Source organism: Lonchura striata, chromosome 10 (assembly GCF_046129695.1).
Source record: "Lonchura striata isolate bLonStr1 chromosome 10, bLonStr1.mat, whole genome shotgun sequence".
Lineage (NCBI taxonomy): Eukaryota > Metazoa > Chordata > Aves > Passeriformes > Estrildidae > Lonchura > Lonchura striata.
This window is the reverse complement of record NC_134612.1, coordinates 12,871,868-12,886,477: the sequence shown is the minus strand read 5'-3', so window position 1 is coordinate 12,886,477 and position 14,610 is coordinate 12,871,868. Positions and strand designations below refer to the sequence as shown.

The following is a 14,610-nucleotide window of genomic DNA, read 5'->3' as shown; positions in this document are numbered from 1 at the left end:
TAGAAGCTTCATACTTAAAAAAATAGTATCTTTAATTTTGATTTAGTTTTCTTATTGTTTGGCTTCTGGTAACAACTTTATTAAATATCCAGCTCCAGCTTGGTAAGTAAATATATACAGCTGATGAAAAAGAAGTACAAATAGTTACTTTAAAATTGCCAAGATAAAATACGTATTTCATCTCATCCAGACAACGCACCAATCTTTCTACACAAAACCTCTGCACACGATACACACTTTTTAAAAAATCAAAGAAATGATATATAAAGAAATGCAATACAGTAATGAGAAATTCCATAGTGGCCTAGCCAGCTCTTTATTGTTTTCTTAATACAATATTTTATGAAAAGATTTAAAAAAACTCAACCAACAGCTGTTTAGTCCAACTGCAAAACTTAGCACATGGGCAGACCTAACAATGACAGGACATTCTGCTTTCTATTGCTGTTTTTTTCATACAACATGGTTTGTAAAAGTTTCTGCTAAGTAACAGAACTACTACATATATTTAAAGATAATTCCCACAAAAAAGTTTCATCAGTTTAATCAGTACTCATTAGTAATCAGACATTATCATAGACCTTTACTTGCTCTGAAGTCAATGACAAGACTCATTGGCTCCAACAAGAGTTAAGCTCTCCAAGAATAAGGCAAGGATGATAATTTCTGTGCAGTTTGGAGTCCAACAGGATTGGAATGCACCTTGAGACTTGTATGACTACATATAAGTAACACCCACAAAAATCAAACAGTGTTTCATAATTGGTCCTGAAACAACATATATAAAATAATGCAGGCTCTTACAGTGCTATGGAAACTAATACAAATGAAGCTTGATTCATATGGGTTTTTCCAAGCAATACAAATCTATGATGCTAATTTGCTAATGAACATGTTCTGAAAATCGTATTAGCCATAAATAATTCATGTGTTATGAAACTGAAGAAAATTAACTATTATAAAGATATTATTAAAAGATAACTGATATTTGTGCATACAATTTCTCATACTAAGTTTCAGAACTCTGTAAACTGCGAGGCATTCATTGTGCTTAACATGGCAGAAAGTTATATTACATGTCTGTATTATTTTATTCTGTTCAGTCCTCTTCCCATCAAACATGCAAACACTGTCATCACCATTTTTGGCTTCACTTCAACCAGATCATCTGGGAGAGCATAAATACGAGCACCAATTTTTCGAGCAACTGAAATGGCATACCTTGGAAAACAAGAGACAACAAATACTGTTATCTTTCTGGCTTCTACTAATATGTCAAAATTCACAACAACTAAATCAGATTTCAGTAGCAGTATATGCCTATTTAACAGTACTTAGGCTCTACTAGAAAATGGACATTATTGTGAAGAAAATGGACATTATTGTGTACTGGCAGATGTTTTACTACTGGCTATCAAAGCATTTATTTTAGTCAAAAACAGTATGAGGTATGGTAAACTATTAAGAAACCAATTTCAGTGCAGTGGTGGTAGGTCATATCAGCTGTGAATTTTAGTTCTTATTTTAGATACACTAGAAAAATAAATAACATTATAACTTATATTCTATTTTAAAAAATCAATATTATCTTTTTCCTAATAAATCCATAAATCATGCATTACACTGTGAATTCATGCATTTCCTGCATTTCAGGAAAAAAATGAAGCATTCATTTAAAACTTACTTGGCATTGTTCAATTTGTCTTGGTAAGAAAGGTCTTCTCTCTTGACCATTTCTGGACGAACTGCTTTTGGTGCAATGGCATCTATTAAATCTAGGACAGGTAAGCTAGTGCTAATTGATCTGTCCTAAAAGAAAAAGACTCAGGATTAGTTTAAGCAATCTGCTTTGAGTATTCCATGTTCAAAATGCAAAAAAACCTACAGCACATCTTGCATGCATACTGAAAGATAGAAGCCTGTTTCCTTACTTCATAGTGTGAAGGTTTTCCTCACCCTTTATGAATTCTAATGTTCTTTTCTTCCATCAGTATTATAATGCTCACCATGCTGGTATCACTACTGCACACATGGTTTAAATTTATTTAATCAAACTTCCCTCCTTAAGCCCTAAGGAAGGAAGGGAATTTTGACAGAAGTTCAAGGACCAGACTTTTAAGACAATAAAAAAGATCCTTACATGTCCCCAAACATATATTTTCCTTGTTTTCTTTCCATGGAACTATTTTCTCCAGTAGTTTATGGCTCACTCTTTCTATAATATTTCAACCGAGATGGTATTCTGAGCTAGCGTGAGCAGTCTGTGTTTCGTATTTAATACACAGAGATTCTAAAAGAGCAAGTCCTCCTGCTGCCATCATTCCATCCCAACTGTCTGGGCAGAGAAGGAGCTGCTGATGCCAAAGCAAGCACAGCCAGTGCCCTGAGGCTGGCTCAGGCCCTGCAGTGGCTGAGCGCAGCCACGGGGCACAGCTGCCTTTGTCACCAGGTCAGAACTATGACTGCCAATTCAGAGAAGTCCCACAGAGCCATCACTAATTATACACCTAAAAATACTAATATAATTCTGCTTCAAGGCATTAAATTCATGGAGTCCCCAGCACTATAAGACACACCTTAATAATTTTTACTGTTTGAACTAATGGCAATACAATAGAACTTGGCTTTCATGGTCCACAGTGAAATATAAGGCACTTCTCTAAAGTCTGCTTGCCGTAGTGATCCCAAAACCCAAAGAGTGAAAGGCAATATTTATGTGAATGTTGTAAAAAATTAGTAGTAAAAAATGAATACTGAAAAGTGTCATTTACATCAGTACATCCTTATCTTTGTTGGTTAACCATCAGTTGAATTATCTTAAAATCACCATTTCAATGACCTTAAAAACACAACCAATGTCCCCCCAAAAACACAGGCATACCAAAGGCAAGATACTGGGACAGATTCTTGTCATACTTTCAGTTTATTTAATACCACCATTATAACACTTTTTGTAGAAGAGAAGCAACAACATCTCATAAGAAAATGAAAGCTTGAGTTATCTTCTAAAAATAAATTAAAATATTTTTACTAAATTTTTTGATTAATGACGCTTACCTAATTAAAATTCATAACATAGTGAATACTTAAGTTGCTAGGTTCTCCTGTTTTGAATCAGAGACACAAGTGTTTTAGGTTATAAAATGAACCTGTACAAGAATGTTACATTTGTGTGCCATTATTAATCAGCCATTTCTTGAGCAAGAGATCCGCACAGAATAACACACCTGACACACACATATGGCTTCTTTCGTTTTGAACACTTAAGTAATGTGGAAGGAAAGCTTCATTATCAATATGTTCTTACATGCTGGACGGGAACAGGTCCTGTTTTCCCCCGGCCTGCTGCACTTCAGCAGTGCCAAGGACGACACAAGGTGTCGCTGGCTATGCTGGGCTCCCTCTCCTGGCTCTGTCACACTGAGAACATCCTTTTAACCAGATCCTAGGAGAAGTGGTATTTCCAAAATCGTCTTTCTTGTTTGTACAAGCATGAGAGTGCCTATATACAAAAACCTGGAAAATATACGACATGCCAGGCCCAAGACTGGTAATTTCAGATTAGAAGCCCCTTTGAAAGTTTAAAGTTATTTTGGTTTTGGGCTTTTTGCTTTGTATCTTACTGCAGCTACTATAAATTCTTTTACTTGTCAATATATTTGTAAAGTGCTTTTGAAGATTCAAAGACTAGCAGAAGTATTTCCATAACCAGTTTTGCTAGTCGATGGGAGAGCCACTGTTCAAACCAAATCATTAACAGATCCGGTTAAAAATCCCAGGTATTACTGTATGTGGAAAGAAAAGTAAAAAAAAATTGATTACCTTGAAACTTATAATTGAAGTTTTCTTATTTGCTTTTGCAAGTGTTTGATTCACCCACTTAATAATAATTTCATCATTTACTTTTTCGCCCTCTCCAAGATCAGATAGTACATTCAAAGTATACCTTCAATGAAGAGAACAAAAGCCCAAGTTAAAATGAGTGGTAGAACTCAACTTCTCTTACAAAGCTACAAGCAGAGGTAAAATATTACTTCATTACAGTAACAATGCCAAGTACTCTTCTTCGTAAGTTACCCTTACCTTACAAACTATATAGCATTTAAAATCACTTTTTCAGTGGTTACTGAATAAAATAATAAAATATCCCAAATGTCATAATATTCACTGTATCATCTTCATGCATTTGTTTTACTCAGTACATCATAATTAATTTTACTTTCTAAGTTTAAATGGCTCCCTACCATCCTAGTAGGGGAAAAAACTGAATCACAGCAGTCTGAGAACAAAAATCACTAAGTGTTTTGAGATAGGTCTGAGAAAACTAATTTGAGAAAAAACATTTGCAATAAAACAATCCTTAATGAAATCACTTTATAATAATTTTTTACTTGCTCAATACAGTAGCATCATTTTGATTTAATGATACTAATGTAACTATAGCTGTGATGGCCTACAATTTTTTACCTTTTTAACTTCTATAGTATATGTATCACCACTTCCCTGGGTTTTACAAATATTTAAATTAATCTCTACTTACAGAAAGATACAAGGAAACAACATTAAATAAGTTGAGGTCTTTTTACTTGCTGTAGGATTTATAATTTTAGTCACAGTTTCTAGTTTATAAGGTTTTAATTGTCACTATAAATTGCTGTTTCAATCACTGCACAGTATATAAAATTACAAAACACATATACAATTTTATCTTTGAGCATAGGGATATTTAGAGATTGCTCACTACAATACCAGTTGGGTGACCTGAACACTACCCTTAATTTGCCTTGATTTACAGACACACATGCACAGACATATATTCACATCTATAATATACTGCCTAACTTACCTCCTCATCAGCTGCCATACCAAAGCCAAAGTCAGAGTTGGATTACCCTCATTTAGATCGTGTCCAGCAATACCAACCAGTGAGAATTTGGCTTTTGTCTTCCCAAGTTCTACTGCATAATTGCAATTCTCAATCTAAAAATAAATTTTGTGTGCAAATAATGAAAACATATTAGTATTTCTGCAATACAGACCTATAATCTGTAGTATTTTAAAGTACTTTAAATTACTTAAAATACTTTAAATTACTTTAAAATACTTTTTAAAAGTATTTTAAATTACTTTGTATTACTGTTACCTACAGTAAGATCTGAAGCTAGAAAATATTTCCAGTCTAGCTACACTGTGATTAAAATAACACAGTTTTTACTATAAGTACAATTACGCAAGATTCCACATTTGAGAAAACCAAGTTTCCACTAAGGCAGTGAATAAAATATATTTATTTCAAAACTATACTTTTAAAGATATTGAAATGTGTTCTTCTTAAGCAGGCAGTAATTTTTATCCTCTACATTTCAGGCTTCACAACAATCACAAAACTATGTGAAACTTTGGATTCTGCAAGTCTTGCCCAAATCCTCTGTGCAGCAAATAAAACTGCTCTGGGAGGAAATGGCTCACAGTATAGGAGCATCCAGCAACAACAGCCACGTTAGGCCTGAAGCTTCCACTTCTAGAGCCAAATCAGGCCATAAATTACATATCGCTAAAAGGTGTCCACATGTAGAAACCAAGGTGATATATTTATTCTTTGGGATAACATCTGACAAATATATTTTCCGTTTTTTTTTCTCCCAGGACTGTGTCATTAGCACAGAAATCTCGACAGCACAGACTGCTATCAGCACAGTGGGAGGCAGTGGAGCTGGGCTGCCTCCCAGGGCATGCACCCACCTTTTTCATGTTGCCCCCGAGCAGTGAGTAAGGGGGTTTGTTGATGTGGCTCCAGTCAACCGGGACACGCGTCATGTCATACAGTTGGAAGATGATTAAAGCATCAGAAAGGTCACTAAACCCAGAGCAAAACAATTGGTTTAAGCACAAAAGCACAGATTGACAACCAAAGTAAGTACTTGAGACCAGTGTAATTAAGTTGCTGAAAAATTCCAGACACTTAAATAAAAACTGGTGCTGTTCTGTAAAGAAACTGGCCTAGATTCTATTGCTTGATTCCTGCAATCATATACACCAAATTCTGCATTTAATTTCATTAGTTTCACAAATCTTAGTGAAGCGAGCTGAGTCACTGGCTTCAATTAAATAATTACTTTCATAAGGTAGGCATGACAAAATAGATGCTAAAAGAGTTTTAATTTATTGATCTAGCTTTAGTTCTCCAAGGACTTTCCCAAATGTTAAACACTCATGCTTTATCAGCAGATACCTACAGATGTATTTTGCTAAAGAATAATCAAAACCAATTAACTTATCTTGCAAAAGAAGAATAGCAGGAAAGGTATTATTTTCCCATTATATGTTGCAATACTGATAATCCCCATCAACTACTTAACAAATGAAATTCTTCACATTAAGCTACCTACAGATCACTTTACGGAGGTCAAAAAACAGAAATAATGAAACCAATTAGTAAATAAACATACAAGCAGATGTTCCCATTTGCTCCCTCAATCTCATCTTTTATTGACAGGATTTGAAACAACCTCTGGCATAATTTGAAAGTGACCAGAAGCATCTAAAAATCTTGTTATAAAGCCCTTCATCTGAGGGAATACTACGCTGCAGAGCTTCTTACAGTCTACTGAAAAAATAAAAATGATGCATCATAAAATACAATTATCTCAACTTTTAAAAAATGTAATTCAATGTACAAGTGAGTGAGGGGGGAAGATTTAAACCTCCTTAAATTTTCTAGTCTATCTAGATTATAACTAGAATATTCAAGTCAGATACTGCTTAATGTGTTCCTACAGACCAGTTTTGAAGAGGAAACCTGGAAATCACTATTCTAGTAGAAATACAACATCCCCCTCTTCTTTCTTCCTTCCCCTGTTACCCAAGGGAAGTCAAATAATTATTTAAAAAAAAAATCTTACCTGTATAAATGATTAACATATGGGCTTACACCCAGTGAATTCATCCAGTTTCTGAAAGTCCTTTCTTCCTTACTTTCTCCTATGGTGACAAATACAATTCTGTATAAGTTATTGGAGAAAATACTTTAATGAGCAATGTTTAAATGCTTCTCATATCTCTCACCACCCCCCTCCCACCCCAAAAAGAGTTCATCATTTCCCAAACAGTAGTCTATACTACAAGGCAAGGCAATCCTATGCAATTCAGATTCACTCAGTTCTGGGCACAGGGCAGGGCAACTACAGGGAGTAGTATTATTAGACTATATTTATCTCAGTAAATACAATTTGATAAAATACAGAAATTATTTTTTGTTATATTTCACATAATTCATATATCATGGACATGATTAATAATAATTTCCTGAAACTAAAATAAGTGGAAACTGCATTCAAGAGTTTGAGAGAAATAACATATTTTAATTAAAAGTCAGGACTAACACATGAGGCACTACAACTCCACTCTCCCCTCACAGAATTTGTAAATATTAATTTGCAAAGGGCCTCCCCAAAACAACAGATTTCATTTTTTTTTAGTTCTTTGCACTGAAAACATGGAGAGGTAGTGTTGTATTGGTTAACTTTGTGAAGCTATTTATACTGCGGAGGGGGCCAGTTATCCTCACAATTTTAACTAGCAATTCTACTTATAATAACTGCAGAAAATTCATTAGAAGTAAATCCCAATCTTCACTTTCCTGACATACATTGCTTTTATTATTACAATCACGAGTCCTAACCTAATTATCTTTCTCTATAAAGTTACAGCTTGCAATAATGAATTAATTTTCTACATATAACTCTACCTAAATTTTACAACATCTCTGTAGCCATATACATGTGAATCAGTGCTGCATAAGCTGTTTTCTTTTGCATCAAAGAGGAGCATTTGAGAAAATATTTAGCCTGAATATGTAAGCTTGGAATAACCTCATCACTTTGTTCCCCTGGGTTGATAATCCACAGTTAAGAAAACAGGGAAGACACTGAGGAGGGAGAAAACCTCTCCAAACAATGAAAGAGCAGATTTTTTCAGACTGAAGCACAAATATCTAAGCAAAATTTTTCTCTGCTGTTTTCATTTGCTCCTTAGAGGGTAACAATACCACGTTTGTCTGATGAAGTCTATATAGCATGACAACTGTCTCATTTAGTACTGCACTTCTAGACTGACTAGAGAATATTTTTGTAAAATGAAGCTACTGTGTAAACATGTATTTATCATTAGACTAGAAAGAAAATCTCTTTAATATTATCTTTTCATGCCTAGACCTATGTCATAACATTGAATTTTAGATAGAAGCTACCATTTTAATCTAGGTCTCTTACCCTTTTATAGAAAAAGCTCTGGACTTCAGAAATTTCAGCTGTAGTTTACAGCTTCTAAGAGAATAAATTTTATTTTTAAAGTTTCAGCCATCTTACCAGGTTCTTTCCTTTCCCATTATTATAAAATAGCTGATATTCAGCTTACTGATACATTTTCTAATTTTTTTTTCATATGCAATTCAAATTAGTGTTTGTTTCAAATATTTACTTGTAAAAATAACCACAGAGCCACTGATGAAACAGAAGAAACAAAGAAAAATACTATTTTGCAAGATCAGAGAGCTTTGTTTCATGTATTTCTTGCTACATTAAAAATTTAAAAGAACAACCACGCTTTGTGACAAAGTTATTAAAAATATCAGTTTTTCCATTTAAAAACAATCATAACTCAAGAATGATATATAATTTAAGTTTCTAAAGAATATATTTGAGATGATAGTATTTTGAAGCAAGTGCCTTGTGCTTTTAAAAATAATTTTATGGTTACTGAGCTTCGAGTTGATTTGCAGTACCTAAAATACTGACTGCAAAGTGCTTTTAGGAATACTTGTCCATTACAAAGACAGTACCAAGGTTATTTAGTGAACTCTTACTAAACAGCGTAGCCACAAAACCAGATACTCAGCAACTGCACTCAGACTGAGGATTTTAAAATGCTTGCTTAACATTGTCAGGAGAATCCAAAGTAGACAAGCAGAAGCAAGAGCATGCAGGCTGGGCCAGGACCCTTTTGGAAAGTGAGAGTCCCGGAACTAAACCCAGCATATATTTAATATGCCACTCAAAACAAGCCACTTTATCATGCAATACATGAGTGTTCATAAGTTTTCCAGACGGCTGAGAACTGACCGATTTTTTCTCTCTATTCTTTTATTCAAAATATACCTTGTGATCCTATCAGGAGCATATCTTCTGCTGAGTGGTGCAGCAGATAGCCAAAATCATTGGGAAACTGCAGAAAGGGGGCAGAGCTACACAAAAGAGAGAGGAGCAAATTTGGTAGTATCCTTTATATATATTGCCATCTCTTTTTTTGAGATCATTACACTGTGGAACTGAGTGGAGAGCAGCCATAGGGAGGGGAGCAAGAATCCAAGAAACTTGGAATAAATCTAAGATTATCTCTGGAACACAACTGAACTCAAGATACAGTTGCATCCAAAGTTCAGCCAGCCTAAGTGGGAGTACTTAACCCTCTTCTGGTGGCAGCCATGAAGGCTGCCTCGAATCCAAGCAACAGGACATATATGCTGGAGGAAAAGTGGGTGGACACAAGTCCCTCCTCTTCCTCCCCCCAAGTACTCAGCTTTCTTTGTGACTTTGACTCCAAACTGCTGCTTTCCCCACAAGCGAGGGGCTCCTTAGATCAGCAGCAATATGCAAAGGTGGTGCAATAACTGAGCTCTCCACCCCCACACAGTATCCAATGTTCATTTTGCTATGTCAGTATTCCTGAGAGCTATGCTCTCCATATTTCAGTGCAGATCACCAGACACATTATCAGGGTGGATGTCAGTTTATGCACAGCATTAACTGTCTTTAACTGAAGAGGACAGCCACACCATGCTGATCGGGTGGGACAGACCCTGAAAAGACTGAATGTACACAGGAAAATGAAAACTTTCAAGAAGCTCTACTCACTCACACATGCCTACAGCTTGAAATCTTGGTTCATGGAAAGCCCTTACTGGCTAAACCCTCCAAAATACCTGTATGGCATTTGACTTACTGCAACTCTTGCCCTTGTTTTATATGCTGTGGGGCTTTTTCCCTTCCCTTTTATTTATGATGGCATATTAAAACAATAGAAAAATGTAAGAACAATGCAAAAAATCAACCAGAAAAAGACAGGTGATTAAACAATAGGGAAAAAAAGAACGAAAAATTGCAGAATAAACACTTTTATGGAGTACAGAAAAGTACTAAATACAGTACCTACATTAGGAGGGGTCAAATCTGCATTTCATGAAGCAAAACAGGAAAGCATTATAAAATATGAGTCAGATTTCAACAGACAATCTATGATGAAACTATTAAGAAATCAATGTCATATTTTATATCACTAGCTTGAGAAAACATCAGTACAAACACAGAACTTAATGGAAAACAAATAATACATTAACAGGATAAAAAACATTAACAACATTGTCTTTGGGCTGAAATAACTATGTTGATAGTTTAGATCTACTTGACACCAAGGGAATTATTATTTGAGGGCAAAAAGGAGTCATCTACTTTTCTTTCAACAGATAACATTGGCGTGATTATCCATCTCTAAAATATATACTGTAAATACTAAGTTAAATTTGGCTGGTATTTATCATTACAAAATCACAGTCTAGCATTCAGTTGATTGTAACTTTTTAAACTGGTTTGGCTGAGACTTTGATCTCCATCTAAATGTTTCAGAAAAGTCCAGAAAATAATTCAACTCTTTTTTCCTATGCCATTGAAAACTTCCAAATTTAACCAAGTTTTGAGTATTTCAAATCACACCAGCAATTTTATCTTCAGAGCAGAGAAGCTGAACGGAATGTATTCCACCTCCACACAGCTCCTATATACATTTCCAAGAGCTGACATTTCTAACAAAACTGAAGCAGAGGAAGAGCAGACCTTTCCTTCAGTCATTTGTCCTGGCCAGCAGGGACTGCTATCACAGCTGAAAAGGGAAGACAACATCCTGTGCTCTACAACCTTTATCACTGCTAGCACCCAGCTGAAGCTAGAAGAGCAAGAAGCCTGAAACAGAAATGCTCTGAGAGGTACAAGATTTGTGACACAGGGATGCAGCAGCACAGACACATAATGAAAAAAAAAACAGGAACAAAGGAAGATGGACTCACCTAGATGGAAAGGAAACCTGATAGGAACAGTAAGAGGAAGGCACGAGAAAGCAGTGCAGAGGACTATGTGAACATTGCTGATGATTCTCCTGAGTGCAGCACCCCTGATTCTCACACTCCTTTGAGGTCAGTGAACAACTGTGAAATACACTGGTAGGAGCCATTCCATTATCCCGGATTAGCTGGTCCACAGCAAGGGCAACAGCCAAAGATTGTTACCCATTATCTCTTTATCTCTGGCATTAGAGATCTGAACCGTACAGTTAAAGGCCAAATTCCCTGATATGACAGGATCTATACAGGCTGTTGATGCCATAGATTAATACAGGCTGCTGATACAGAAGCCTTTAAGAAAAAAGTTTCTTACTTTAAAAAGCAGCAAACATACACACGCATATATATAAATGCACTATGTGAAAACCACTTTTAAGGACTATTACAGTTACATATGATAGCACTGCAAAGAACAGCTAGAATTTGTACATCAGCTCAAATATAAACAGCATGGAAAGCAGCACAGGAAACTGAAAGGAAAGTAGGAGGACAGTTTTTGCTCCTGCAAATGGATGACAGAAGGTTATTCAGGAATAACCATTTGGTCAGGCTAACACAAGTGAACAATATACATGCTACTGGGGTTTTCTGCTAAGGTTTATATTGGCTGCTAGTAAAGTAAACACAGGCACCACCACACAAGGATCCTACATCACAGACTAGAACGAATACCTAAGTAGAAACTACTAATAGTCTTCTCTTCTGTATAGTTAGAAAGTTGAGTACCTTCTAATAAATTGAGATCATAAGATGAACTGTCAGGCTTGTGCAGGGCTGGATATGTGTTAAAAAGATTTGCAACAAAAGCCAAATTGAGCTTAGGGTTCCCTGCAACCACATCAGCTGGAGTTACGAACTGTCTGCAGCCCAATTTATCTGCCTGTTGGAGCATGTATTCAGCCCTCCTCAAGTCATTTTTATCCTAAAAAGAAAAACAAACAGAAGTTAATTTACAGTTAAGTCTAGTACTAGATTTTACTGAATCATCAGGTAGGGAAATCTTTAAATGACCCACGTCAGTTCCTCCCTCATTCTGCCAATGCCTGAGCTAGCTCTTACAGCCTGTGACAATTCCCCTCTGCCTTCTACTGTACTTCACTTCTGTGGCTGTTAGCACAGCATTCCTCATGAATCACAGCAACTGCAGCCAGGAGTGTAGAGATTAGATTTCCATTTCCAGGCTGTTGATTCCCATATTGTGTATCCTCCTACACGTAGCAAAGATTCACCATCACTGCTTTAAGCTAGTATTCTCAAGTAATTCCAGATCATGCCCAAAACAATCAGAAAGAGTTTGAATGCTTCCAACTTTGTAGTTTTAATGTTTTTTCTCTTAATCATCGTAAGTTGGCAACTTATGCTTTGTTCATTAGTCTGTATTAGTAATATACTGGTTTATTACAAAATTTGATCATATAAACTATAGGAAATTACATGGAAAAAATTTACTTCTACTCTGTCACTCTCAGAAAATCCCAAACAAGAACAAACAAAGCAAACAAGGATTTTAAGAGACCTGAAACATGTAAGAAAACAATTTTGCATATGGGTTTCATGATTATAATGAATAACAAGATTATACTTTAGATTCTGATTGATATATAGGTATCTCAGGCATGCAGTTCAACTTTGTATCAAATGCACTCCCAGAATAATCTTTCCAACAGGCATTATGAAGCAGCTTAGACAAGTGTTTCCACATGCTATTTGGTTAGAGGAAGGAACAACGGTTTTGAAGTCTATTCTTCTTCCTTGTCTGAATTCCAGAGGAGGACAACTGAGCAGGTTGTTGTAATATTCATGTTGGATGACCCAACTGAAAATCAATATACACTACTCCAAGTGAAACAGCTCCAAACACTTGACTGCAGGATGCATTATCCAGTTTAAGCAGTTTGTACAATTTACTCAAGTTTTTCCTCATTTAAGCTTTTATATCACTGAGGAATCTGGCTAAGTTTTTGCACACCTTAGGAAACAGAAGAGGATTCAGGGACAACCTAGTCACCAGAATGTTGGATACATACACAGATGTCTCAGATAATTCCAGTCTATTTTATATTTCTGGATACTTACATGAAATCCTGTAAAGTCAATTTTAATAGGCAATTGTTCAAGGTCATCTCCTTTGGGTGCAATCTGATTTAACAGATGGTAGTATGCTCTTGAGTCCTAAAACAAACAGTGTAACATTAAAAAATAGGAAAAAAAGAAAAAAAAAAAAAGCATCAAGTATGTAGCCTTTCCTCGACATTTATTACTCTAATAGTCCAATCCAAAAGCCATAGGAGTTAAAAATACAGCACCCTAATTTTAGTGAATATGGATGATGTCATACAGCCATTTTACTATACCCTATTTCATATAGAACTTACTTAGCCAGATGACAGAGAAAAGGAATATCGACTAATTTGTCTGGACAATGCTAGTTAAATTTATTCTGCTGAATATTAACTAGACTGTTGTAATAAAGATATTCAGCAGCATAAATTTATGTAGTCACCCAAAAAAAGGATCCATTTTGCAGTAACAAAGTAGAAGAAAAAATAAACCCCTACTAGTTCTAGGAGTATTTACTGCTTCTCTTAAAAACCATATCATTTTTTTTACCATAGTAGCAGTTTTCATATAAAACCCTCCTTACAGTCTGTTTTAATAACAGCCTTCTTGGTAGCATTCGAAAATATGTAACTTACAATTAAGGACATGGTTTTCTCCAATGAAAGGAGGTCTAACCACATTAAGGGAATCTTCCCCCTTTGCTTTCAGTTTTAAAAAGTTGTGTTCTCTCATCAGCTGGGCTACTGCACTGCTCTGCCTGCCTTTGCAGAATGACTGAAGAGAGAATTATGGAGCTCTGCCATCTGCCCCCAGGAACCTTGCAGCCCCTGTGGCAGCCAGCTGACACACCAGCAAAGCAGTGACTGGCAGTTATTAGGCAGCTAGTAAGGTGGTGCAAATTATCCTAAATAACTCCAGTAGCCATCTTACAACATCAGAACTTCCCTATCAGCTTGCTGGAAATGTTCACTTTGCACTGTGATATGATAATAACAGGGGATGAGCAACTGAATAGAAGAGATCAAAATAATGCTCTTTCAATGTTGAAAAATGCAGGATAAACCTGCAGCCAGGTAAAGCAGATTAGTATTCTATCTAAACTCTTCTGATCTGACAATTTTTTTTCTATGCAATATGTGTTTTAATACCAGAGTGTTTGATTATGAGAAGAAATAACTACATACCTTAATGTCTTGGCTGAAGTTACTGATTTTCTGCCACCCTGCATTGGCCAGATGGTAATTCACCCAGCGTAGCAAGAGCTCTTCTGGGGAAAGTTTCATTAACTGATCCAGCTCTTCCCCTTCATTTAGCAAGGCAATAAGAGCTAAAAGCAAGTTTGAAACAAAGCTGAAATCACTGCTATTGTGGTCTGAGCT

The 14,610-nt window shown here is 35.7% G+C and overlaps 1 protein-coding gene across 1 annotated transcript in view; it reads right to left on the bottom strand.

Annotated features, from left to right (window-relative positions):
• Positions 1-285: 285 nt before the first annotated feature.
• The window catches only part of PLS1 (plastin 1), a 43,002-nt gene continuing 28,677 nt past the window's right edge, over positions 286-14,610 (bottom strand). The window contains exons 8-16 of the mRNA XM_021536934.3: positions 14,416-14,558; positions 13,247-13,342; positions 11,897-12,092; positions 6,903-6,981; positions 5,743-5,857; positions 4,847-4,980; positions 3,823-3,946; positions 1,685-1,809; positions 286-1,221 (exon numbers count right to left, since the gene is read on the bottom strand). Coding sequence (XP_021392609.1) covers positions 1,086-1,221; positions 1,685-1,809; positions 3,823-3,946; positions 4,847-4,980; positions 5,743-5,857; positions 6,903-6,981; positions 11,897-12,092; positions 13,247-13,342; positions 14,416-14,558 — 1,148 coding nt within the window. The 3' untranslated portion in view covers positions 286-1,085. The remainder of the gene's footprint in view (positions 1,222-1,684; positions 1,810-3,822; positions 3,947-4,846; positions 4,981-5,742; positions 5,858-6,902; positions 6,982-11,896; positions 12,093-13,246; positions 13,343-14,415; positions 14,559-14,610) is intronic.